This window comes from Anomaloglossus baeobatrachus, chromosome 1, assembly GCF_048569485.1.
Source record: "Anomaloglossus baeobatrachus isolate aAnoBae1 chromosome 1, aAnoBae1.hap1, whole genome shotgun sequence".
Taxonomy (NCBI): Eukaryota; Metazoa; Chordata; class Amphibia; order Anura; family Aromobatidae; genus Anomaloglossus; species Anomaloglossus baeobatrachus.
Genome location: NC_134353.1, coordinates 779300810 through 779327389, shown reverse-complemented (window position 1 = coordinate 779327389; position 26580 = coordinate 779300810). Strand labels below are relative to the sequence as shown.

The window sequence follows — 26580 nt, the reverse complement described above, 5'->3', positions numbered from 1 at the left end:
CTTAATTTGATTAGCTCCCTTGGTGCAATGTTACATGTACATCATGCCACAATGATGGCTAATCAAAAGGAGACCTGGGGATGCCATCAGGTAAGAAGAAGTTCTTAGGGATTCTGTCCAGCAGCCACAGATTACTTAGGTCATCATTTTGACTGGGTCCTGTGAATCAATTTGCTTTAGTTCTAGTCATGACAAACATCAACTAAAGGTAGGCATCTGAGGAAAAGTCAAATAGGACTTTTTTGGGCTAAGGAACTACGTTGACACTGGCAGAATTAGAATGTTGCTCATGACAGATGAAAGACTAGCCATTGGGCTTGTACAAGTAAGGGAGCCTAAAGCTTTACAGACAATGTCATTGTGTCATCAATAGAAGTTAACCAATCTCCAACTCAGTGTTGTAAATTATGGCGTCGTTGCCCATTATGACAATCTTCACTGATCGACCATGAAATTAATGAAAATCTAATATGTCTTCTGCATGGTCAGGTTGATGGACAATCTTAGAGACAGATATAATAACCCAACACATACACAGTTTTACACGTCAGTCTTCATGGACATTTTCCAAGGAAACAACTTTAACCAAATTTGAACATTTAAAGGAACACAACCACAATAGACAAGCTGGTACAAAAAACAACTTCTTTTATTCTGATTGCCAAATTATTTAAGGCAGGTATAAAAAGAAAGCATTCAATATACATTTTACATAAAATAAACTAGATTACAGCATAAAACAAGTAACCAGGCAATGGCATTATATTCTGTCTTCTAAAACTGGATAATTGTAAACATTAAAAAAGACTGCAGGACTATTCAAGTAATAGAACAATCACAGATGTCTTGTGGTATGCAGGTTTTCAGGTTATTTGTCATTCAAGATTAAAAGAGACATTTTATTATTCACAGATGTTCATTATTTACTTCTTATTTTATACATTATGTACAACCCTATTATTTACTTTAACTGTGGTACTGGCAACCCCATGCCTTCCATATGTATATTTTCACAATACACAATTACAATAAAACAATTATTACAGTAACATTTTACATGGATGCATCTTAAAGGGAGCCACCAAATAGACATCTACATTGTACCAAAGTATCGTCATTACAGCCTGCTTCTTACAGCCTACGGCCAATATGATTAGTTTCTGCAAATTTCAGGCACATGGATACATAACAATATTTACATTTTAGGGAAAAATAATCAACAGCCATTGGTAGTAAACACTATTCAACATGACAAATACATTTTACTGGTTGGTGTGCAGTTTAGCAGCAGACCCTACACATTTTCGAGCCTGGTTACCAATACAAAAAAAAGTAAAGAATATATATTTATATTTATATATATTTGTGTGCATGTTAATATACAAAACAATGTTGCGAGCAGGGATATATATATCTCTATATATATATAGATATATATATATAGAGATATATATAGATATATATATCCCACCACAAACCTCTAATTACAGGAACATGTTACTCTGTTATAAAAAGAAAAATCTGAAATTTACAAAAAGAATAAATGAACAAAGCATGTAATGATTTTTTGCCTGCCACTTAGGCATTCTTATATAAACACCATGGAACTGATGTCTGTAATAAATTGCTCTTCCATGTGATCCAGTCACATGATTTAATGTACATTTTCAATGTATTCATTCCCTGAAAAAAAAAAGAGAAAGACAAAAATACATTTAAAATAGATATATTAAGCATATAATATATTAAATAATCACTTGACTGCAGAAATCTTAATATTCACATTGACAGCACATTATTTTGCCTTACATCTAATTAAACATAGGGTATCTAAAGGTTTGAAAAGACATTCTCTGCAGTCTCTTGGGTGCCCTTTACTTAGTGATAACTTCAGACATATAAAGTTTCATTGTTGAAATAGTTCCCATCTTAGATACAAATCTGTGTAATATAACCTACTGGCCATTGTAAATCTATGTGACAAAAATCTTACACTGTACAAGATCAAACAGCAGAGAGGAGTTTCAGCTTGACATTTAACTAAAATGGTATAAAGTGGAAACATTTCTCATTTAGGAAGGTAAAATACTGTAACTGATGGCTTGAAGACTTCAATGGTATCCTTTATCTGCGCTTCATTGAACTATCTATATCAATATTAGAATATTTTACCATATTTTCATTTAATCATATATTTTTTATATTCACTCAAAAAGTGTGAATAAAATTATATACAATTTTCATGAGCATTATAAGTTATATCCCAAACAAAGGGTATGAAGGTTTTATAATTGACCCATCAGCAAGAATAACAGATAAGTATACTATTTAAAACAGTGTTTCACAATCCCAGTCCTCAAACAGATCATGACAGGACTACATACTTTACAGGACTGCATACTTTAGCATTCATTCTTGCTGATAATGACTACATCAGTGACTACCTAAAAAATGTAGCTCTAGCAATATTTGTCAACCATGTTTTCAGTAGGTGTAACGATCCTGATTCGTGGTGCTCTGCTCTCCTGCAGAGCCGATGCCTTGCTTTTTTGTTATGCTCTGGTGGACAGGTTATTCCCGGCCTCGGGCCCTGTGTTGGTTTTGGGAGAGGCCTGTTCACTGGAGCCTCGTTCCAAGTGACTGCTCTGCTTTATTTAGGAGCAACTCCACCCAGAATACCATTGGTGGTAGTTTCTGTATTGAAGTTGCATCTCCGGTTCCCGTAAGTGACTGTCCTGATCTTGTCCCCGCTACCACTAACCCAAGTACCCTTCTCCGCCAATTCCCCTGACTCTGACTCGACTCCCAGGCTTTCCTGACCTCCGGCTCATACCCTAACCTTGGCCCCGCTTTCTTCCCGTGTACCTGACCTGACCTCCTGGCTTCTAGTCCTCCTGCTCGTACCCTGATCTTGGCCTCGCTATCTCCCCGGCCCCTGATATTTTGGCTTGTTTAACTACTCCTCCACTAGTGTTTCTAGCGACACCTAGCATTAGAGCTTCTTACTACTCCTATATTCGTGCATCTTGCGCCACCTAGTGTTAGGACATCACAGTAGGTAATGCAACTTACTGCCCTCTATTAGGATATTAACTGCTAAGCAATATTCTCACAGCAAATGTGCAATGGATTTTCTGATGTGAATTCACTTTCAGAAAATCCATTGTGTTTTACATTGCCAGCATAGTGCATGAGAACTTAAAAAATCTCATACACATACTCTATATCAGGAGTCCCCATCCTGTGGCTTTGGAGCCATATGTGGCTTGTGGCTTGCTGGTCGGCTTGTTGCATTAGCACCAGGTCTAACAAGCAGCTATGAAGAGCAAGTCTCCATATGGTGAATTATGTCAGAAGAGAGATATGGATGCCCATATACCAGCTTTGGGAGTGTTAGGATATAGTGTAAGTATGTAAAACTAAATGCAGGATTTTACTACCTTTCAGAGGAGGTGTTTGAAGCTGGATGTGACAGTATGGTGGGAGTGCTTGATGCAAGAATACTGAATAGGGCTATAGTGGGAACCCATAGATTTTGGCATACTACCTCAGAGTGGTAATTACTGTGGAAAAGCTTTGGCTGTTACTGCAATACTGGTGTCTACTGGTAATGGGGGCTCTGGGTGTCACTACTGTGAGGGGGTAGAATGTATATGTGGTTCACAACCCTCTGTAAGAGCTGAATGCGGCTTGTGACCCTCTCACAGCTGAATGTGGCTTGTGACCCTCTTTCACAGCTGAATATGGCTCTCGATCCTCTCTAAGAGCTGAATGTGACTCTCAAGGTCAAAAATTTAGGGACCACTGTTCCAAATTATATCCAAGTCAAAATTTGACAAGGGCTGCAGGTTTGAGATTTGCATCTTATCAATTTATTCTCCAAATGTACATGAGAATTTAAGCCACTGCAATAATATCTGCAGAAGTAAATTCTGCTCCAGATATTGCTGCGGCATTTCCACTGCAGAAGCTCCAGAGCAAAGATTATAGGTGGGCAATTAGCCTTATGTGGCTAAGAACAATAGCCCTGTGACTAAATATTGTACAAAGAAAAATTCCCCATATAGCATAACTTAAGCCACTCTAAAAACCTGGCATAAAATCTTTATCTCCTTAACCCTAGCACAAGAATGTATGCTAAATCATACAGTAGTTTATAGATATACTTATCTGTATCTGCCTAAAGTCCATGACATTGTAGGAAAAGTTGCCCTCAGAATTTTGGAAGTAACGTACTGACTGGTTTGCAATAAGATTATCTCTTCTGTCTAAAGCGGTGCATTGTAATAGTTTTATTTCCCTTATTTTAAAGTTATCACTTTATTAAATGTTTGATTTTCAGTTCTTTTTTCTTTCCTTTAAGGCAAAATATATGCGCTAATCACATTTATGACTAGACAATGATCAAATATTACATTTACGGGTAACCTATATTACACTGTAATGAACAAATCAACAACATCATGTACCTATGCGTTACATCAAATGAGTACAAACTACATATATAGGGAACTTTTAAGCATTTCTTTTAACAGTAGCTCAAATGAGAGAGATAGAAATTGTTTCAGTTTCCAAGGAAACTCAAATTATTTAAGGGTTGTGCTTTAGAACGGCCTTAACTTATTATAAGGCAAGCTATGGACTGGGATAAAAAGATGTCCTTGACAGGGATCACTGGCTATATTTTACTTTCCAAAGCTCACTGCTACAGAATAAAGCTTATATTGGCATTCCTAAAGAGAAAAAAAATTATCTTTCATAAAAAAAGAAATCAAATTAAAATTAGCTCATTAGCATTTCCTTGGTGTCTGCCTAGAATTGGCAATAAAAAGATAGTGAATAAGCAGACACACTGAAATTGGATTTTTATTAATTTACCTGACAAATTTCCAATACTGAAAAGTTCCACCACTCATAAGTCTGTAAGTGCATAAGTATGAATAAGCGAGTGTGTACATATATTATATACATGTTATATTTTTATATATATATGTATATTATACACACACAATCTCGTTTACTAGGAGACACTCTAATTACCTTCTTTGTGTAGGAAACATACCGGATGCAGATGCCTGAGCAGCCACCTGCTGAGTGGCAACAAGGGTAGCAGAGGTCAACCCTAGAGGAAAAGCCCCATGTGAGAACATTCACTTGAATGCAGTGCACATGCATCACAAACTCTGTCCCCTTTTTACAAATAGAATAGTAACATCATCATTAGGATTCAAATAAAATGTTTATTTTTATGTTTGCTTTTTTAGGTGGGGGAGTACTGGTGAGCTGTGGAAAAATGCACACATCCACTCATTAGCTAGGTTTTGAGTTGTGAAAAACTATTTTGAAAAATGTGAATATATACTTTTTGTATACTTTTTATATCAGTTGTGACATTCTATTTTTATGGAAAAATATCTTATATTGCAATCAGTTTGAAAACCGTTTTATAGTATGATAATTTGTCTTAATGATATAATAAACTTTTTCAAATGTCCATGCATCTGGTAGATATTTTATTAATCACTATTTTCCTTACTTTAATGATGCAGAACACTAATAGTATTTGTTACCATAGACCTTTAGTCATTGAGAATAATTTGCAGTATCCTTTCTGAACAGAGAAAAATAACTATAATATAAGCAAGCAGATGTCTCTCAATGTGAATGGTAATTCACTCTGCTTTCAAAGTTATTGGGGATAGCTACACAAATTACATTTTGTATACAATGACTTTCAATGGTTATCAAAGGATCAAAAAATAGAGATTATGAATAGAGATGAGCGAACCCGAACAGTACAGCTCGGTGTTTGTACTGAACAAGGACTTTACAAAACTAATCAGTGTTCGAGTTCGGAGTTCAGGTGCTTTTTACGTATGCTAACCATTCAATCGAGCATCGGTGTGTTTGGGTGCGCTCATTGCTTGGCCCAGTGCGAGCCGCTTACAGTCTCTGAATGGTTCTCACTGGTGGTACAAACAGTGTTATCGGATGTAGTGTGTACAAAATAAAAAAACCTCGCCCACCCTCCTCTTTAAGCGTATGGTTGAATGTGGGTGGAGACCTAAACTGCCCAGTAAGTGACTTCCTATGGGGTTCAGATCAAGTCCGAGTCCAGATTTGACCCCTGGCAAACCCGAACTTACAAGAGTTTGCTCATCTCTAATTATGAATTTGTTGTAGAAGCACTTATTTGGACTCTGGTTACAAACAGCCAGATATAATTGCATTCTAAGACCATGACAAAAATGAGTTAACAACCATTAACTAAAATAATTGATCTGTAAATGAACAGAAATTTAGATGCTGACAAGACACTAACCTTGAAATGGGTCATACTGCCCTGGTATCAGGGGATATCCCATGCCAACATGTGTATGGTGATGTGTATGGAGATGCCGTTGGCTAAAAGGAGAATGCCGATCTCTTTCTCTCTCATTCTCTCGGTCCCGTTCATTTGAAGCTTTTTCTGCCAACTGTGAGACCAAAAGACCAAATACTTTAGTATAATATTACTAGGATGGATCAATGCTATAAAAAAAATTATTTAGGAAGTGCATTTTGTTATTTTTGTTATTGACAGATGCTCAGTTGAGAACATATTAGGCCTTCAAAGCAGATGTCAAACATAAGATTGTGTTCCAAGCACAATATCAATAAATGGAATCTGCCAAAATTTTAGTATAGGAAAGGTAGTCCCTAAGCAGGAATTTTGTCTCTTACCAACTAAATCATACCTGTGGAGAAAAAAAGCTCAGTTTGCAAAATCAACTGCCAGTATAGAATTGTCTACTTTATTACAATAAGCAAAACTCTACATTATCCTGTCTTGTACACTAGACATAGCATTAAATAGCTAACTTTTTTCTACTCTATAGAGTTGCCATAAAAAAACATAAGATGTATTTCCATTTATTTGATATTGTAAAGATAAATTGTTTTACTATAAAACAGATTCATGCAATTGTAGATTATATTACCATAAGAATATATGTCAGTGCTACTAACACAATTAACAACATAACAATGTAATAGAATATATGAGAACTTACAGCAGGAGACTTGGTGCGATACTGATTTGCGTGTTGCTGCAGTAAATCTAGAGCTTTCGATTCAGAGGATGATTTGGAATTAATGCTGGGGCTGGTGCTTGCTTTCTCAGATTCTTCTCTTCCTGACACCTTTCCATAAACATTGTAGTGTGGAAATCCTGGAGAAAGGTATGCTCCTGTGCACCAAAAATGTAACAAAAATGTACATTAATAAAATTACAATATTTGATAAAATTTTAATTTTTTAACTATTTGTAAAAAGAGTAATCTATTTATATGTGATCTTTTAATTTCATTTTCATGGGACTGTAAGATTAAAATTGTTGTATTTAAATTGTTGGTGGAGGAAGTTTGAACTAGATCAGTGTTTCTCAACTCCAGTCCTCAAGACCCACCAACAGATCATGTTTTCAGGTTTTCCTCAATGTCAGACAGGGAATAATTCCATCACCTGTGCAACATTAAGGAAATCCTGAAAACCTGATTGAGGAAAACCTGAAAACATGATCTGTTGGTGGGTCTTGAGGACTGGAGTTGAGAAACACTGAACTAGATGGACCTAGGTCTTTTTTCAATTTATGTAACAAACTATGTATCTGAGATGCTATTTCTAAATTTGTGAACATTTTAAGCCATTGTCTTCATACTTAAAATAGATAATAATGGCTGGCCGACCAATAGTGAGGAGTAACTAGTCATTTCCATTGACATTAGTGCTTCTTTTTAGTTTTTTGAAGCTATTAAAATATTATGGTATTATACTACTGAATATTAAAAGCATTAGGCCAGAATGGATGGATCATTAGGTGCGAAATCAACAAAATCCTATTTTTTTAATTCAATTTATAGATACTGTTTGTTTCCTTTCATAGAGAACCCTGAGAACCAACACATGGCAATATCAAAATGTTTATAGGAACATATTAGTATTTTAATGTTAGAGATCATAATATGACAGTCTTAAAAAATGTTGTTAAACTTGAAACAAAAAAATCATAAAAAACATTTTTAGAGAAAAGGTAATTTAAAGATTAATTAAATTCATAATTTAGTTATAAGCATTGTTTTACTTTAGCAAAAGAAAAATAATGAAAAAGAATCACCTGGATAACTATGCATTAAAACTGGAGACACTGCCCGATATGCTGGATGATTCGGATCATACATCTGTGTATATGGGTAGGCATGCAAATATTGAATATATGATTGATGCTGCTGACTCATAGGCGATGAAACAGCAACTCTTGCATTTCTCGAATCTTTCCAATTTACAGGAGTTTTCCGATCATCATTTTTACTCTTGTTATCTTCAACTAACTGAGTTTCTGGGCGCTTGACCTCTTTGGTCTCCTCTTTTGTGACTTGTAATGGAACTGGTAAAACAGTTTCTTTAATAGGAGTTTTTGAGTTTTCCTCTTTTATTTTTCTCTCACGTTCAATTTCCTCGGCTTTTTGCTGCTCAAGATACTTTGATTGGTAAATGTAATGGTGCCATGATCGGGAATCAGACTCCTTAAAAAATAGAAGATATGTTTAAATAAGTATAGTTGTTATCATGTTATTACTTCTATTCTGTAGAAGAATATGTTGCACTTACATCCAAAATGCTTTTGATTATATTTTTCCACTAAAAATGAGAAATGACTAGATGTTGATGAATATGAATTTTAGATACTGAGAGCTAGTCTTGAAAACTATTAAGAGCTATTATGTTGTTCACTCATTGGATATAGAATGGAGAATAGGCATTTGGAGCTGACTGTGCTTCTTTAGATGAGGAGAGTTCCACACTTCAAGGTAAATTCAAGTAGCTTTATTAACTAGAAAATATTTTTAGCACTTCCAGTCCAACAGCTTGTCATAAAAACCCAACTGTAATGAAAAAAAAAAACATTTTAAAAAAACATAACACCCATGGCCTAGGGTACACCTGACACATTTCCAGCACTCAAATATGCCTTTACCTGAGTAAGGGCTTCTTTGAGCTCTGGAAACATGTCAGATGTACCCTAGGCTGTGTGTCATCTGCTTTTTAATGTTTTTTCAATAAAGTTGCGTTTTTATGACAAGCTGTTTGACTGCAAGTGCCGAGAATTGTTTCTATTGTGTCTCCACCCTGTTGAGCTACATTGGCTTTCAATGCCAGCTGTCCAGAAGCATGAGGTAATCCTATGAAGCGTGTTGAGCCACCATCAATCATCAACAATATAGCTTTATTAACATGTTTTGTTCTTGAAGCAAACAATTTTTCAAAATAAACTACAGTTAAAAGCTAGTACAAAGAAATGAGGGTTTGCACTATGAAAAAATAAAAAAAAGAGCAACAAGGAGCCTAGTGACGACCCTATGGGTGTTAACAGATGATAAATTTGGTATGTAAATCAAATAGCATTGTTTTATACATATGATGACATTGTATCACAGCCTGGACCAGACCCTTATCAAAGGACAATAAAACTTTCACACTGAACTGCAGCAAAATTTATGGCCACAACAGTTTGCCCCCCTGCCATAGTGATAGTTCTGTTTTATATAACTTGTTTTTTTGGTTTTTTTTACTGCACTTTTCTATGTCCTGTTGTGTATAAATATGTGACTCTTCAGATTTTGTGTTATACTGAGCCTGATGAAGAGACCTGAGTAGTCTCGAAAGCTTGCAATTATTACCATCTTTTCAGTTAGCCATTAAAAGGTATCAACCACTGAGGACTCTCAGTTCTTTTAAACAAATTTTTTTTATAATGCATAAGAATAGATAAAGAATGAATATTTTGGGAAACAATTAAAATCATAGAATTACAAAATCATCGAATAGGAAGGGACCTCCTGGGTCATTTGGTCATGATCCCCATACTCTCCTATGTTAGTTAATAGGAGAGCACATCAAATCATTCCTCCACTGGATGGTTTGTGGTATGATGACAGTTTAAAAAGAAAGTGTGTCAAGGTAGCAAAAAATAGAAGAAAAGTGGAGAGAGTGTGTCTAATATTTATAGAATGAGTGGCAGAACCCAACAGAGGGCAATGTATAAGTGGCCGGGGGGGGGGGGCAAATTAAGGGTTTGCCATCTCATGCAGCACTGCTGTTGGGAAAATGCTGAATGGGCTTTGCCTCCTTTCTTTCTTTTTTTTATAGATCCCAAATTCTATTATTATCTGTACAAGTCCACATGTTATTACAATTTAAACTTGTATTCAAACTTTACTTCACAGGAGCTCTAATCTATATTTATATAATGACAATAAAAATATAATGGAACACATATTTATAAATGATTGCTAACATATAGCCATTGATTTCACTTTGATCTCTTACCTGTTTAAATCTTACAGTTGGATCTACTCCAGTTTGCTTCATAGAGTCCATGACAGATTTCATTTCCACTGCCTCTTTTATAAGCTGGTGGTTCTCCATTTGTTTAGCCTTGTAGCTATCACACTGAACTTGGTGATGATTTGGTTGGAGCTGGGGTTTTATGGGATCTTCTGTTTTATTAGATATGGTCATTTTCGTGTTAATCTTAACTTGCTCCGGAGTTGAAGGTGCTTTTGAAATTGTAGATGATGGTATATTCTTTAGCTTTACATCTTCTTTAATTAGCTCTTTAGGTGAATTGTCAAGTTTTCTCTCACATTCTCTGCCTGTTTGTGTCATCTTTTGCTCAGCCATTCTCTGATCTTCATAATATTTTTCATACTGCTGTCTATAGGCTGGATTTGATGCAATTAGGGACTTTTGGTCCATATAAAGACCATATGCGTATTGTCCATAATAAAGTGACTGGGCTAGTGCAGGGTGTCGTTGTGTAATGACAGATTGATGCTGAGGTGGCAAGGTATTGGCACTTGCATCAGTCTTTTTAGCATCTAAGCTTTCAATCTTCTCTGTCTTTTCAACTTCTTCCTCTATCTCTTTTTTACTGTTTCCTCCCTGGTTAGTGATTCCATTTCCATTTACCGGAGTATTGGCCTGGCCAGGGTGTACATATGATGGTGAATAGTAAGGGTCATAACCATGGTAGTATGGAGAGTGCGATTCTTTTACTTGAGATGATTGTGAAATTGGTGTGGAGTGACCCTTAACAAGATTGTCTTTATTACATAGTATATCTGCAGGAGAGCTAGTCTTTGACCTCATACCTTCTGACCTACTGTCAGAGCCCCCATCGTCAGCAGCATCTGAAATATCAGAGTATGCTGGACTATTTGTCTTTGTAGTAGAACTATCTCCACCATTTTGTGTCAAGACGTGCAATGGGGAAATAGAGGATTGTCCATTTATCACAGTGCTACACTCAACCCTGGAGGCACTTCCTATAGAGGGGCTTGGTGCGTTGTCTGTAAATGTATACACTTTATCTGCTTCAGCTTTAATGCTAGCCATTCGGCTTTCTTGAGTTTCTCCCAGTCCATTAGTAAGAGAATCACTCTTATTAATATGCTCTTTTAAAAAATGTCCAGATAAATCCTTGGCGGATCCTTTTAAATCCTCCACTTTGCAAACTTTAGACTCCTCTTGAGGACTTAGTGCTTCTTTACTTTCCTTCTCCTTTAATTTTCTTTTTTCCTTTTTCTTTTTGTCCTTTAGTGATGTAAGAGAAGGATTTACACTGCTTGGCTCTCCCATAATTGTCGGCTTTGGTTGAATAGGTTTTAATGGGGGACTCTTTGGTGTTGCCTGGCCAACAGCAGTAGTTAAAGACGGTAATCCTGGCAATGTGCCTGTTGTAGTGTTTGTAAATGCTGTGCTAGGAATTGCTATTAATTGAGGAGGTGTGGGAGCTGGCGCTGGAGCAATTGGCCTAGTGGTTTTAAGCTTTGAAAGGTTTTTATCAACCTTGCAGTTTGACTTTTTATTCTTTTCATTTTTCTTATCAATTATACCTTCTGCTTCAAGTTTTGGCATTTCTACAGTAAGACTGCCATCTAATGTACAATTGTCCAGTGTAACCGACATGTTAGATATGATAGGAAGGCTATTAAGTTCCACATTTAATCCTTTCTTTTTTCCAGAATTTTTGGCAGTTTTTGAATTGCTAATTTGATTGGTGCAATTGTTTGCCAACTCTCTTTTGCCTTTTGGTGTACCAGGAGCACTTTGTAAACCAGGAGACATGGGCGCTTTTAACTGATCCAAACTTGTGCTTGACTCATTGCATTCAAGTGCCACATTGCTTAGTGCTTCCTCACAATCTGAAACTTTGTCCTCACTGTCTTGCTCAAATTCCAGTTTGTTGTCTGAATCCAAGTGTGCGTGTGCCTGGTGATAACGAAGTCCGTTTATGTGCTTATACTTTTTGTTGCAATTTGGATGTGGACAGTCTATTAAAACTGGAGAAGAGCAGCCTTGGTCCAAAAAAGAGTCATTTTTTCCCTGTGGGGTAGTTGGCATGCTACGAGAGTTAGTTCGAACCCTCTTCCCTGATTTATTGTCCTCTGAACTGGAAGTCAGGTCTAGTTCCATTGCAGGCCTACTTTTCCTTTTACCAACAGGTGAAGGACTCGCTTTAATATCCTCAATGGCACAATTTGGTGGTGTCCGACGTCCACTTGTATTAATGCTTCCGCGCCTCCCTTTCCCATTTGCCCCACCTCTGATTTTATTTTGAAGTCCTCTAATTTCTGGAAAATTCACTTCAGTGACTGGGGCAGGTGCTGTTGCTGTGGCTGCAGACCTTGCCCGTTTCCCTCTACCACGACCTCCACGCATTTCAAAGTCACTTGTTGGTGAATCACAAAACCTACAAATAAAATTCCACATTTAGATAATTATCCCATTATTTTATACAAAGCTTTATAGTCTATAAATTCTAAATACTATAGATCTAAATAAAACAGAATATGTCAAAATTAAAATGATGTTTCTAAAGTATTTAGAATGAATTATCTCATTTTAGTGACTAGAAGGCTTTATTTACAGTCAGTAGCTTACCTTGGAGGTGCCCAGTCATGCTTAGTGCAGTCCAATAAAGTACCAACGTATGTCTTATTCCGCCATGTAACATTCACAACTAGTACACCTAAATATATAAAGAAAATTCAATTAAGTTTATGTATTTTGTCAGATTAGAAGCACTTACAGAGATTCAGTTTACTATATTTTAGCAGCTGTGGTTGGCTTGCTTCCTTTTTTGGTTTTAGCAACCTCAGTCTAAAAGCCACAGGAAACTGTATATATGTATGCACAATCGAGATAGACTTGACAGCAGGAAATATTTTTACCATGTCCTGCTGTAAAACACTACCTTTTAGTGTTACTATTATTACACATAATTGCTTTCACTTAACAGTCAAATAGTACATCTAAGTATTGGCTAAAAAAAAAAACAACACAAATAAATCTCTGCATTTAACCATAAAGTAAATGAACAATTATTTTTTACTTAAGGAATATTATTCATTTAAAACTGAATTAGCCTATATTCCTTAAAGAAATAATGATTACATTGGACCTCTATACTCCTGTACCAGTCTGTGCCTTGTATTGTTTATGATTATTGTAATTTTCCCTATTATGTATACCCTTTTCACATGTAAAGCGCCATGAAATAAATGGCGCTATAATAAATAGTAATAATAATAACATACAAAAATATTATGAGCCTCTAAAACATTTTATGGTATTAAAGGGATTAAAGGGAGTCTTTCCTAGAATCAACCCTCCTAAGCCATCTTTATGGCCATTTATGTATTAGAAAATTTAATAAAATTATACCTTGCTATCTGCAAGCTAATGAGTGGTTCCTGAGAAATTCACATTTTTGTTAATATGTAAATGAGCTGTCAAGATCTATGCACCAGACACAGATATTCCTTAGAACATGCCTCGGGAGCTTATTTTAAACTAATGGGGGCATTACCAGTGTGAGACATGTAGATCAGGAGAGCAAACTGTTAGGCATTACATGTCTTACACTGGTTACGCCCCAAGTCATTTAAAAGAAAAGCTCTGTAGGCAGATTCTCAGGGAGATTTATGTCTGACTCATATCTTAACAGTTAATTTACATATTAAGAAATATGTGGATTACTCTGGAATGAAACATCAGATTATCAATGTATTATTTTATTTCTTTGACATACAGTACATGTCCATATATTTGGCTTAGGAGGGTTGATCAAACTGACAGATTCCATTAATATGTTAAAAATGCGAAAACGTAAAGGGTTTTCTTCAGGGCAAAATTAATTAGGTCTCATCTATAACAACAAATGCAGACAAGACAAGAGGTGTTACTTTTTTTACTTGTGACCCAGATTTTCTAGAATATTATTTTTGTGCATAAGCTATATAGATATTGTGCTTTATAAAATAACAAATGAAAAAACGAACATTCTCCTATGTAAGAATCTGTTCACATCACAATTGGGCCTTTCTTTCTTTTAAATATATATATACATAGATACCGGATTTTTCAGAATAAAAGACTCACTTTTCCTCCCAAGAAGTTGGGAGGAAAGTGAGGGGTACATCTAATAATCTGAAAGTAGCTTACTGGGGTGATAGAGAGAAGTCACAAGAGGCCAGAGGAATGCTGAGACACTATGCAGGGGCTGTAAAGGGGCTGCAGTGGCTGTGCGGAGTCTCCAGCGGCTGCTGCTGGGGCGGCTGTGCGGTGTCTGCAATGGCTGTGTGGGGTCTCTGGGAACTGCAGTTGCTGTGCAGTGTCAGCGTGGGGTCTCCATCGGCTGGATCGGTGCTGCGGGTCGGGTGGTGAGGACTTCAAATAATGCAGCTCGGAGTCTGCACGTGTGCAGATGGAGCTCTCGGCTCAAGCTCTCATCTATGCAGGTGCCGCCTCTGGCCCATTGATACATGTCATTACCAATACAAACCAATTAATTTCATTAACTAACAGCAACATCATTGTTTAGTTTGAAAATGGTATTTGAAATATATACTAATAGTCAGTAATTTGTTTTTCTCAGTGCTATGGCTTCTTAACTTTTGTCACATATTGTCAAGTTTCATACAAGTCCCAAAAGAGCAAACACTTGTGCATCTTGTATGTGACCTGTTAATGTGAGAATAATTTTGAGCTGTGATTTGGCAAAGAAAGTCAAATTACATGCAGGATGCACATGCGTGTTGCATGGGACTTACATTAAAGTCTTTGAAGGGAATGTCACATGCATATTGTTTCCAAAAATCCAAAAGACCAAAGATTTTGCACAAAGATACAAGGTCCATCTTATCTTGTCCAAATCCACCAATTTGTAACTTAAATGCATTGAAATGCTAACATGTCAAATACTTTGCTACAGTCTTTGCATTAATTAAGGTTTTATTTTACACCTGTCTGAAAATTGTGAAATACATATTAGAAATAACTGAGAATATAAAATTAGAACTTATTCAGCTTAAAGTGTAAAACTATGTTGCAATATCAAGAACAGCTGCTTTCCAGGCAAGGATGTTTCAGGACCTAGAGTGCCTTAAAACCACCAATATCTCTTATATTTATAGCACAGAAATACGCCTTATGCATTTTGAACTCCACAGAGTAAACTGGATAACTGTGTTACAAAGTCTCTGATCTAGCACATATGTATAGTGAAAATTGCTTGAAAGAAAACATAAAAGACAAAACAAGCACAGAATTCAAAGACTAATATAAAACAGAAAGCTTGCACAAATACTTAAACTAAATCCTTAGTAAAAGGCTTTTATTATTTCCTTTTCCCTGAGGGCTTCAACATTCTCAACATCAGCCAGCCAGAGATTGGTCAATGCTTGCCACAAGCAATTCCCTATGACTTGCTGGACTGAGATCTGTAGCTAAAGCCTCAGAAAAAAAGGCACAAATGTTGGTAATGTCTTTGTTTTACCTGAAATATTGTAATTTATTTTCTTGTTTATAATTAGAGATGAGTGAACTTGAAAAGTAAAGTGTGGTGTTTGTACTGAACACATATTTTACTAAAAAGAATCAGTGTATGAGTTTGGAGTTTGGTTGCTTTACGTATGCAAACCACTCAAGCGAGCATCTAGGTGCCTTGGGTATGCTCGGTCCTCAGAACGGAGTGAGCCGCTTGCAGTGTTTCAATGGCTTGCACTGGGGATAACAACAGTGTAATCGGAGGTAGTGATCACCCACCAAAAAATGAAAAAACCCATCCACCCTCTTCCAGAAGGGATCTGTAATTGGCTTCCTGTATGTTGGTGGAGACTCAAACTTCCCAGTTAGTGACTTCTATTGGGGTTCAGACCAAGTTCAGGACCCAAACCAAACTTTATCTAAAGTGTGGCTTAACCCCCCCCCCCCCGAACTGAATTTCCATAAGTCCGTATATCTCTATTTGTAATCTTTACAATTTAAAATGTATTGACTTAACCCCTTAACGACCAACAATATGCTTTTTCACTGCAGCCAATAATGGACAATTTGTGGCGCTTTTTAACAGCACTGAGAAATAAGAATCTAACACTCCACATGGGAGAAAATCCCATATACAAATGACATCCCACAGCATTGGCCCAGGCCAGTTTTGGAACTGACAGGGGCCAAATAACCCCATAACACTAGAAGTCCCAGAGAGGGGTAATTTAACATTTCTACCATTGGAACCCTATGGAGCTCGAAATTTCTGGGATTTCTAGTGTTAAATGCTATTAACAGTCACAACAGTGGCATGTAAGGGGTTAAAAGGAGAAGACTCTGATGACATCGGCAAAAAGTTTTTTATACAGCTCACCGTTGGACGTAGATCATTCATGAGCATGGATCATTCCATAGAGAAGGCCAGACAGTGCATGGAAGACAAGAGAGGCTGGAGGTAATTGCAAAGAAAAAAATCCGGCATTTTTTCTTTGCAATTACCTCTGATGACATCAGGGTATGGTGGCCTGTTAGACATTTTTATGAGCAGGGAAAAACTGACAAGTCTTATCCACTTTAGTGCACAAGTAATGCTATGTAGGAGACCAGCAATCAAATTAAAAAGCGTTAATGTATTCTTTAAAAAAAGTTAAATAAAATGTGTAAAAAAAAACATCACAAAAAAGGGCACTAAAATCACAAAAAGCTGTTTCACCACTAAAAATACAGATTTTGTGTGAACATAAACAAAAAAGTGAGAACAAAAAGAAATGAACTGTCTGAGGACTTGAGAACCAAAATTGTTTAAAAATATCAACACTCTCAAGGTTACAATTCTATCTCCAGAAATATTGATTTTCCTTTTGTCAATGGTGCACAACATAACCAAGAAGTTTACAACCCTTGGCATTGTAGGCAATCTCCCTGGACATGGATGGCAGCGTAAAATTGAAGAAAGGTTGTAGCGCACAAAATTACAGATGGTGACTAAGCAGGCCCAATCAAGTCAACAAAATTCAAGCTGTTCTGCGGGCTCAGGGTGCATTACTGAATGACCCATTGACATTTGAATCAAATCAAACGCTATGGCAGGAGACCCAAAAGGACCCCACTGCTGACATCAGTTCAAACAGCAATTTTCAACCACATATTGGATATTACATATTCAGGAGAAATTGCATAAATTATATGATCCATTTTCTACTGTCGTAAAAGTTGCAAATTTGGGGCTCAAATAATTTATTTGGGAAAAAAAATGTTCATTATCATACCCAAATTTTCTGCTGTTCTGTGAAGCACCTGTGTAATCAAAATGCTCAACACACCTCTAGATGAATTTATACAGGGATTTTGCTTTCAAAATGAGGTTACCTGTGGTGGTGTGTTTGCTTTTTTGGTACCTCTGAGTCTATGCAAATGAAACATTATATCTGCAATCTACATTATCCATATTTACCCTCCAAATACGAAATAGCAAGTCTTCCCAACAGATGTCTACCCAGACAGCAGTTTTTGACTACATATGGGATATTGCTACATTTAGGAGACAATGTGTAATAGATTTTAGGGTCCATTTTATTATACTGCCCCTGGTGAAAATGAACATTTTGCAGCTAAAGCAATATCTTTGTAGAAATTTTTTTTTTTCAATCCAATTTGAAGTTATCTGATGGTGGAAGTTGTTAAAATGGTATCACTTCTGTGAGTCTTTCAACATATAGGCCCCTCAAAGATACTTCAAAACTGAATAGGTCAGTAAAAATTGGATATGTAAATTGTCAGATAGTGAGAAAAACATGCAGATGTGTCTTAGTAGCTAGTGTATGTAAACTAATGGTTTTAACTATATATACCGATACAGTATATACTCATACAGTGGTGTGCAAAAGTTTTAAGCATGTGTTATAAAGATGCTGTAATGTGACAATAATTTCAAAAGTTGTAAAAGTTTATTTTTTATGAATTAAAATGCAAAGTAAATTAACAGAAAATAAATCAAAATCAAATTTATCTTTAGAGTGAATAACCTCTTCCTTTATAACAGCATACATTCTTCACTTGCACACAGTTTTGTCAGGAAGGTTGTTCCATACATCTTGGAAAGCTAACCACAGATCTTCTGTGGATGTAAGCTTGTACAAATCTTTCAGTCTCTTATTGTGATTCTATACAGACTTGATATTGTTACTATCTGAGCTCTGTGGGGGCCAAATCTTCCCTTCCAGGATCATTGTTCTTTTGGACACTGGACATAGTTACTAATAACATTGGGTGAATATTTACGGTAGTTGTCCTACTGTAGCATAAATTTGAAGCCAAACAGACGCCTCCCTGATGATATTGCATAATCGATAAGTATCTGCCTGTATTTCTCAGCATTGAGGGCACCATTAATTATGACCAAATTCCTAACACCTTTTGTAAAAATGCAGCCCCAAACATGCAAGGATACTCCACCTGCTTCACTGTACTGTTGCCTCCAAACAATCATTATTGACCCACTCTCCAGCCCTTCAATGAACAAATTGCCTCCAGTTACAACCAATTACATAAAAGTTTGATTTATCAGTCCAGAGCACCTACTGCTATTTTTCTGTACCCCAGTTTCTATGTTTTCCTGAAAATTGAATTGCTTAGTCTTGTTTTCATGTTAAAAGTCTGCCTTTTTACCTCAATTATTTCATGAAGACCACTTCCAACTATACTTCTTTGTGTAGATGGGTGTAAATTGGTCCCACTGGTTGCTGACAGTCCCGAGCTAATCACGTTGCGAGAGACCGCCAATTTAGATAGGGAATAAGTATGATTTCTCTTTCATCTGCTGCACCAAGTTTCCTTGGCTGACCACTGAGTCTATGGTCCTGAATATTGTGAGTGTCTTGATGTTTCTTCCAAAGTGTATGACCAGTGCATCTTGAAACACTAGTCTGCTTTGTAATATTTCCCTGTGTCTTACCTTGTGTCTTGTTGCTGTGCTCAGTCTTGCCATAGTGTATGAAATGTGACATGTAATTTATCTTCTACGTCCTTACCTTTATAGTAGAGTTTTGCTGTACTATACCCAATTTTAAGCCATCTACGCATCTATTTCTTAATGTGTTTAACTTTCATATGAAAATGATGATCATTGTCACCTGTTTGGTATAATTACTCCTACACCTGCCATTTCTACAAAATCCCTGATTTTGTGAAAGTGTATTCAGAAATAAATGATGCTCTTTTGAAGTAAAAGAGTGGTCACTACAAATTTTAATTTGATTTAAATTTCGCTTTTGTTCATTCACCCTGCATTGTATTAAAGGGAACCTGTCATCAGTTTTTTCATACCTGAACAAAGACTAGCACGTTCATCAGCACCTGTGCTGCATTCCATAAAGGTATATATTATCACCTGACATCCCCTATTCACCCTCTAAATTGCCTTACACTATGTAAATCCGCATGGTCTGTCCGATGGGTATCTTTGTTAAGGCGTCTATCCCTCCTCTCTGCTGCTGAACACTATCCTCTTGCTTTGATTGACATGGATTACACGTCCTGCATCATGCACATAGCATGGAAAAATCTTGTGTCTGCGTGGAGACATTACTATCTTGCGCATGCCCAATTTGTTCTCCCCTACTGCAGGTGGAGCCTGAAACATAAGTGAGCATGGACAATAGGGCAGAGCAAAGTGCACATACATTAGCTGGTGATGTCTCTGCACAGATCTGGGATTTTGCCTTGCTTTATGGATGTCACAGATGGTGTCATCCATCTCAAAGCAGGAGGATGGTGATCAACAGTGGAGAGGAGGGATAGACTCTCCACCAAGGACACCAATCAGACCCGACCATCTGGATTTACATAGATTGGGGGAGAAATTAAAAAGGGTTTTATGGGGTATGCAGAGGGAGTCAGGAGATAATATACATGTTTATGGAATGCAACACATGTGCATGCTGTGCTCACGCCTTTGTTTAGACATGAAAAAACTGGTGACCAGTTTCCTTTAATTGCTTTCATTGAATTGCTTTAATTGCTAAAAAAAAATGAACCATTAACACATCTTAAAACATTCTTGCTTTCTTAATTTTTTCCACACTCGTCTACACGTTTCGCACGGATCTGTATTATATATATACTGTATATATATATATATATATATATATATATATATATATATATATATATATATATATAATATGAACATACTGTATACATACATAAACGCACAATGTATAAAGTATATTTTTGCAGTTGATGTTGCTCAAATTGCATTAACTTGTGTTCTAAGCTCAATGACCCTTTAATGGCCTTGTTGGACATGAGTGATAATTGCTTAACAAGAGGAACCCAGGTGTGAAAGACTGTAAAAGCACATCTATGTCACAGATGTCCAGTCCAAGCACTGGTCATAGCTTGTCAAATTTCTTTAGAACACTCTCCTGTCTGTAAGAACAGATTTACTCCTTCAATCTACAGTTTCTTCCAGTAAGCCTTTAGAACCCAGGCAGGTTGTCAATGTGTCATACATATACTATTTCTATAGATGCTAAATATATAAATATATACTGAACCAGAGGTAAATGGATCTTTTGAAATTTAAATTCAATAACTTTGCAGAATTTTTCCAAAAATTTAACCTGCTGCTAGTAAATTTGTGTGGATTTCAATACTGAAAAGCTTCTAAATGCTTGTTATATATATATATATATATATATATATATATATATATATTGGGAGAGGGTGAGAACCTCACTGAGCATAAGGGCTTACACTTTATAGGTGAAAGAGTTGACTCTGCTAACTATGAGAACTTAGACTATACAGGAGAGTGAAGACACCGCTGACCATAAGAGCTTACAATCTATAGGAGAAAGAGGACACTGATGTCTAGAAGAGCTTACAATCTACAAGACAGAGAGGACACTGATGACAATAAGAGCTTACACTCTGCAATAGAGTACACTGATGACCATAATAGCTTACAATCAACAGGAGAGAGAGGACACTGATGACCATAAAATCTTGCATTCTTCAGATGTGAGAGAAAGAAAGAGAGTACCTTTTTATCTTATGAGATTACAGTCTACGGAAGAGAAAGACTTAGCCAGTGACTCTGGAGATGAAAAACGACTACCGTAATAACCATGTTCCACTGAGAACTGTGATGGCCCCGGTACTGACCATCACTTTACAAGGTATGAGTATCTGTAAGAAGTCATAGCCGTAGAGTATTATGTGGAAGCCCATGTGGCATTGCAAAATGATGTTTGCCTGCTCTATGATACTTCAACAGTGTGGGAATTGGTGTCTTGCAAACTTAATTTTTTGTCAAACCACATATTGCAACTCAAAAACTATTTTTTGAAGGCTTATTTTTGGCCAAGTGTGTTTATTACAATAATTCTTTGATGCTATATTACATGAGGTATTTAAATACTTAATGCTTTTTAATAACTAATATAACAATACAATAAAAAATCCAATGTAAGAAAATGAGGTCAATGCAGTTAAAAGAAAGAAAGCTCTGTCAAATAAAATTACTGCTTCTTTAACTACCTGCGATGTTATTTAATTTATAATCTTTTATTTCACACACACACAAAAATCATTATCTTGCTTTCTTGAAACATAACAAAACTATGAGTGGAGGAAGGGTAATGTTTTGATCAATAGTAAGCCTTGCAAGCAAATACATCAAATTAACCTTTTCTTCCCTCAAAGGCACTTTGTAAAACAATAAATCAAAACCGCGAAGATCACACATACCAAGACAAGCTGTAACAAATGCTGTAGGTTTCAAAGCTAAGTCAAAACTTATAGTATTCAAATGAAAAACAATAAAGGTAATGGTATATAAGTAGTATGTATAAAGTATTAAGAGAACCTGTGAATTTGTATTTGTAGTCTGATTTGTTGACGCATAGTATAGAGAAAGATGCTGAACAGAAGGATATATACATTAAATGGAAGGTTTAGTTTTACTTCTAATTTATTCATTGAAATCCTTGGTGCTTCTATATATGAGTCCAGTGTGCAGTTCTAGTAGTGATCGAAAATGATGATCTATACAATTGATGTAAAATGTTTAGTATAACTTCTAATTTATTCATCATAATCCCTGGTACTTGTATGTATAAATGTTCAATGGCCGGTCCTAGTAGTGATTGAAAACTATGATTGTTATGGTTCTGATCCATGGTGCTCTGCTCTCCAGCAGAGCCGGTGTTCTGTTTTGTATTTGGGGCCGATGGATTCCCGTCCTCAGTCCCTGCGCTGGTGTTGGGAGGGGCCTTTCTCTAGGCTCCTTGTTACGGGTGATTGCTCTCCTTCATTGGGCAACAACCTCACCCAGAATGCCGCCAGTCATAGTTCCTGTCTACAGTAAGTGCTCTGGCTCCCGTTTGTGCTTTGATCTTGTCCTCCTACCCCGGACCTGTTGTTACCCCTCTCCTCCTGTGTCTCTGACTCTGACATTGTTTCCTGGCAACTGACCATTGGCTTGTACCCTGACCTCGGCTTTGCTTTTCCCCTGTGTACCTTACGAGACTTCTAGCTTCTGACCGTCAGCTTGTACCCTGACCTCGGCTCTGCTTACCCCCAGTGTACCTTAAGTGACCTCCTGGCTCCTGACTTTCGGTTTGTTTGACTTTCCCGTCATTAGTTGCATCTCGTGACACCTAGTAGTAGTTCATCACAATGATATATACATTTGACAGAAAATGTTTAGTATAACTTGTAATTTATTAATTGTAATCCCTGGGACTTGTATGTATAAATGTCTAGTGGGTGGTCCTATTATTGGTTGACAGCAATCACTGCATGCGGCATTATACAGGGAATACTGTCAATCACTGAATAGGATCGCCCACTGGACTATTATTCATGTAATCACCAGGTAAAATCTATCTATGAACTGCTGCAATATTTACGGCCACAACAGTTACTCCTCTTGCCATACTGATTGTTTTGCTTCACATAACTTGTCTTCTTTACTGCTCCATTGTATGTCCTGTTGTGTATAAATATGTAACTCTTCAGATTTTGTGTTATACCGAGCCTGATGAAGAGACCTGAGTAGTCTGGAAGGCTTGCTATTATTACCATCTTTTCAGTTAGCCATTAAAAGGTATCAAAAACTGAGGACTCTCAGTTCTCTTAAAAAAATTGTTTATGTAATCACCAAGGATTTGAATGAATAATTAGCATATACTAAGTTTAATATAACACTATTCCTTTAAGAAAAAAATACATATAAATCTATGTGTTTCTGTTAGGTGACTGGAAACAGTTTCAGGGAGATTTTTAAGAGCCCTACTGCGGAGCCAAATGTTTGAAGAGTCATTTTAACCACATCCTGTAATCAAACCATCTGGAACACAGTGCTGCGATTAGTCACCCTGATCATTGGGCTTTATCTGAACAAATAATGTACTGCAATGGAGCTCAGGAGATAGGGCAAAGCTGACAAAGAGAAACATAATGAAACACTTTATGCCCTAGTGAGCTGCTGCTACTACAGTCATAAACCTTTGAGACACATTGCTCTGGTGTTAATGTACTAAGCACAGATTAAAATCACTGAAAGGACTAAAAATTACTGGTTTAGATAGGCTTGCACTCTAGGAGGCTGGAGAGGAAGGACTTTATTCGACATTTATTAATTACATCTCCTTAAGCAGTGAAGGGGCTAAGCTGTATAATTCCCCATATTATTTGTAAACAGCCATTTACAACAGTTATGAAAAGGCAGCAATGGGGTGTTTATGAATATCTATTGCCTAGATAATTGTGCTTTATTATTTTAGTCTTTGCACTTGGAGCTGGCTAAGCTGCTATGTACCCGATGAAATAGACTGAACCGCAATGCTTTATTACAAAGGAAGTGGGGAGGGATCCTTTTGCCTTTATGCATTCTTTATACACAGAAAAAATCTTTGAAGACCCCCTCTGAAAGAAACACACAGAGAAGGCAATGAAAAGCATAACACAGACTTAGCTTTCCCCTGGGTCTGCCTGCTTTTAAACACAAAAGAACCTATCACCACCTCAATCACTGTCGCATCCCCCGCAGCCTTTGTTCTGAAGCCTGATGAGCTGTATTGATTTGGGAAAATCGTTCAGCTTCTTGGAAAACTAGACTCAAGCTTATTCACTACCATCTATTTCTTCCTCATGAAAAGACAGTTGGTCAATATCCAGTTGACTGGTCAGCTAAAAGCATCTCTTGCTGCTTTCCTTTTCCCTGCTTCCATAGTAACAGTATCCCCCTCCATAGATGTAATAAATTACATTGTGTCAATAGGCAATGTGACTTGGTGGCTAAAGAACAGGACTCTATGCATCTAGCTCAATATTAAGGCACATAGAGAGAAGGATTTAGCTTTTCTACAAGGATAGTTAATATACTTAATGGAAAAAGTGAACAGCACATAATGTTTTTCTGGCTTTCATGCTGTCAAACCATATTGTGCAGAGAAGCTGTATACAGCGCCATTGCAGCGTACGTCTGAAAGGCTTCAAAGATTGTTGTGTGATACAAAATCTAGTACTGTGATGCCGAGACTCCATTACTGTAATTTAACTGTGAAATTGATCATGTATATCAATGCCCCATATATAAGCTCATTTACAAACATATACCATGACATAAATGTTAGAAAAAATATATATATTATCTAGAAAAAAACAGAAAGCCTGGATCTCTGCTGCAGTGCTGAGAAACAACACATGGCTTCATGATCTTTGCTGCAGAAGAAAAAAAAAAAAGCACACAATGTTTCCTCTGGAGTCCCAGTCACTTAAGTCTGTTAAGACAAGCAATATATTTCCGAGCGCTTAGCTTATCAGTCAGACTAGCTGCTTGTATGTGTGCAGTAATTACAGGCTTTCTGGGGTTTTGATATTTCTGTATCACACAAGATTCTATTTATAAACATGGAATTTAATTTTCCATTTTTTAATTTACATGGCAAGAGCAAAAATGTTATATAGGTTTTCAGTAAAAAAAAATCATATTGCTAAAGTACTGGGAGCATGAAGGACCTCCTCATAAGTCATGGGGATCCATCTGAAAACAGATCTGTCATATCAGTTATGTCTTTGTTTTGAAATTAAAGGGAGCCTGTCACTTGATGTTTATAATACTCACCTAACGGTCGGTGCGGAGCAGACTGGTCGGATGGGCGTCTCCATTCCCTGGGTCCAACGCCTCCTCTTTCGGCCCCCTTTGTCCTCCTTCTGAAGTTAGTGTGGATGACGCGTTCTACGTCATCTACACTAGCCGACATTGAGGTCTTGCGCAGGCGCACTTTGATCTGCCCTGACCAGACCCGGAGCACGGAGACACTCATCCGACCAGGCTGCTCCGCACCAACCATTAGGTGAGTATTATGAACATCCGATGACAGGTGTCCTTTAAGCCATAGAAGGTAGCATGGTAGCTCAGTGGTTATGACTGTTGTTTTGCAGTGCTGGGGTCCTGGGCTCAAATCCCATTAAGGACAATATCTCCAAGGAGTTTGCATGTTCTCCCTGTGTTTACATGGGTTTCCTCCCAAAGACATAGTGGTAGGGAGTTTAGATTGTGAGCCTCAAATTAATTACCCTATATAAGTGGGTAATAATAAATACTCTAGCTTATACAAAGTCTTATCTTCTTTATAGATATGAAGAGTACTTTGATAATAAATTTTATTTTTAGAAGAAAATATTAAATATTTTTGTAGTATTAACTCAAAAGCACGAAATCCTTCATACACATTAAACTAACAACATCCATACCCCTCAATATTAATTTGTTTGGGCAAGAGTCTAATGATTGTCATGATGCTTTTCAGGGGAGTGGAGAATCCGGCAAGTCCGATTTTGGACTGCTGATCCTTTTGTTCTCTACAGATAAGTCACTGCCATAGATGTCTGGCAGCAGCTCTTTTATTGAGAACATGGGAGTAGTCAGCTGAACACATGCTCCTATGTATGGGAGAATTGGGGGAGCTAGCTGCCAAAGAAATAATTGAATGAATCATTGTTCAATCAACACCTATTTAATATACATGGGGCAATTTTGGCAGCTAAAAAGGAAAGGGTTCTTTACAATTAAAGTAATGAGATTGTGGAATGCCCTACCACAAGAGGTAGTGATGGCAGACACTATAACAGCTTTTAAAAAAGGGCTGGATGATTTCCTCACTACATGCAACATTGTTGGTTATAAATGATTTA

At 36.8% G+C, this 26580-nt stretch overlaps 1 protein-coding gene across 6 annotated transcripts in view; it reads right to left on the bottom strand.

Moving 5' to 3' along the window:
• Positions 1–631: 631 nt before the first annotated feature.
• Positions 632–26580, bottom strand: part of ZNF608 (zinc finger protein 608) — a 134165-nt gene continuing 108216 nt past the window's right edge. For 3 of the 6 annotated variants that reach the window (XM_075324879.1, XM_075324882.1, XM_075324874.1), the window contains 7 exons: positions 12985–13072; positions 10369–12793; positions 8156–8564; positions 7053–7228; positions 6323–6476; positions 5041–5122; positions 632–1683 (listed from right to left, as the gene is read on the bottom strand). In XM_075324879.1, the coding sequence (XP_075180994.1) occupies positions 1677–1683; positions 5041–5122; positions 6323–6476; positions 7053–7228; positions 8156–8564; positions 10369–12793; positions 12985–13072 (3341 nt within the window). In that variant the 3' untranslated portion in view covers positions 632–1676. Of the gene's footprint in view, positions 1684–5036; positions 5123–6322; positions 6477–7052; positions 7229–8155; positions 8565–10368; positions 12794–12984; positions 13073–26580 lie in introns of those variants that run through there. The other 3 variants (XM_075324887.1, XM_075324896.1, XM_075324892.1) reach the window with 3 other exon arrangements.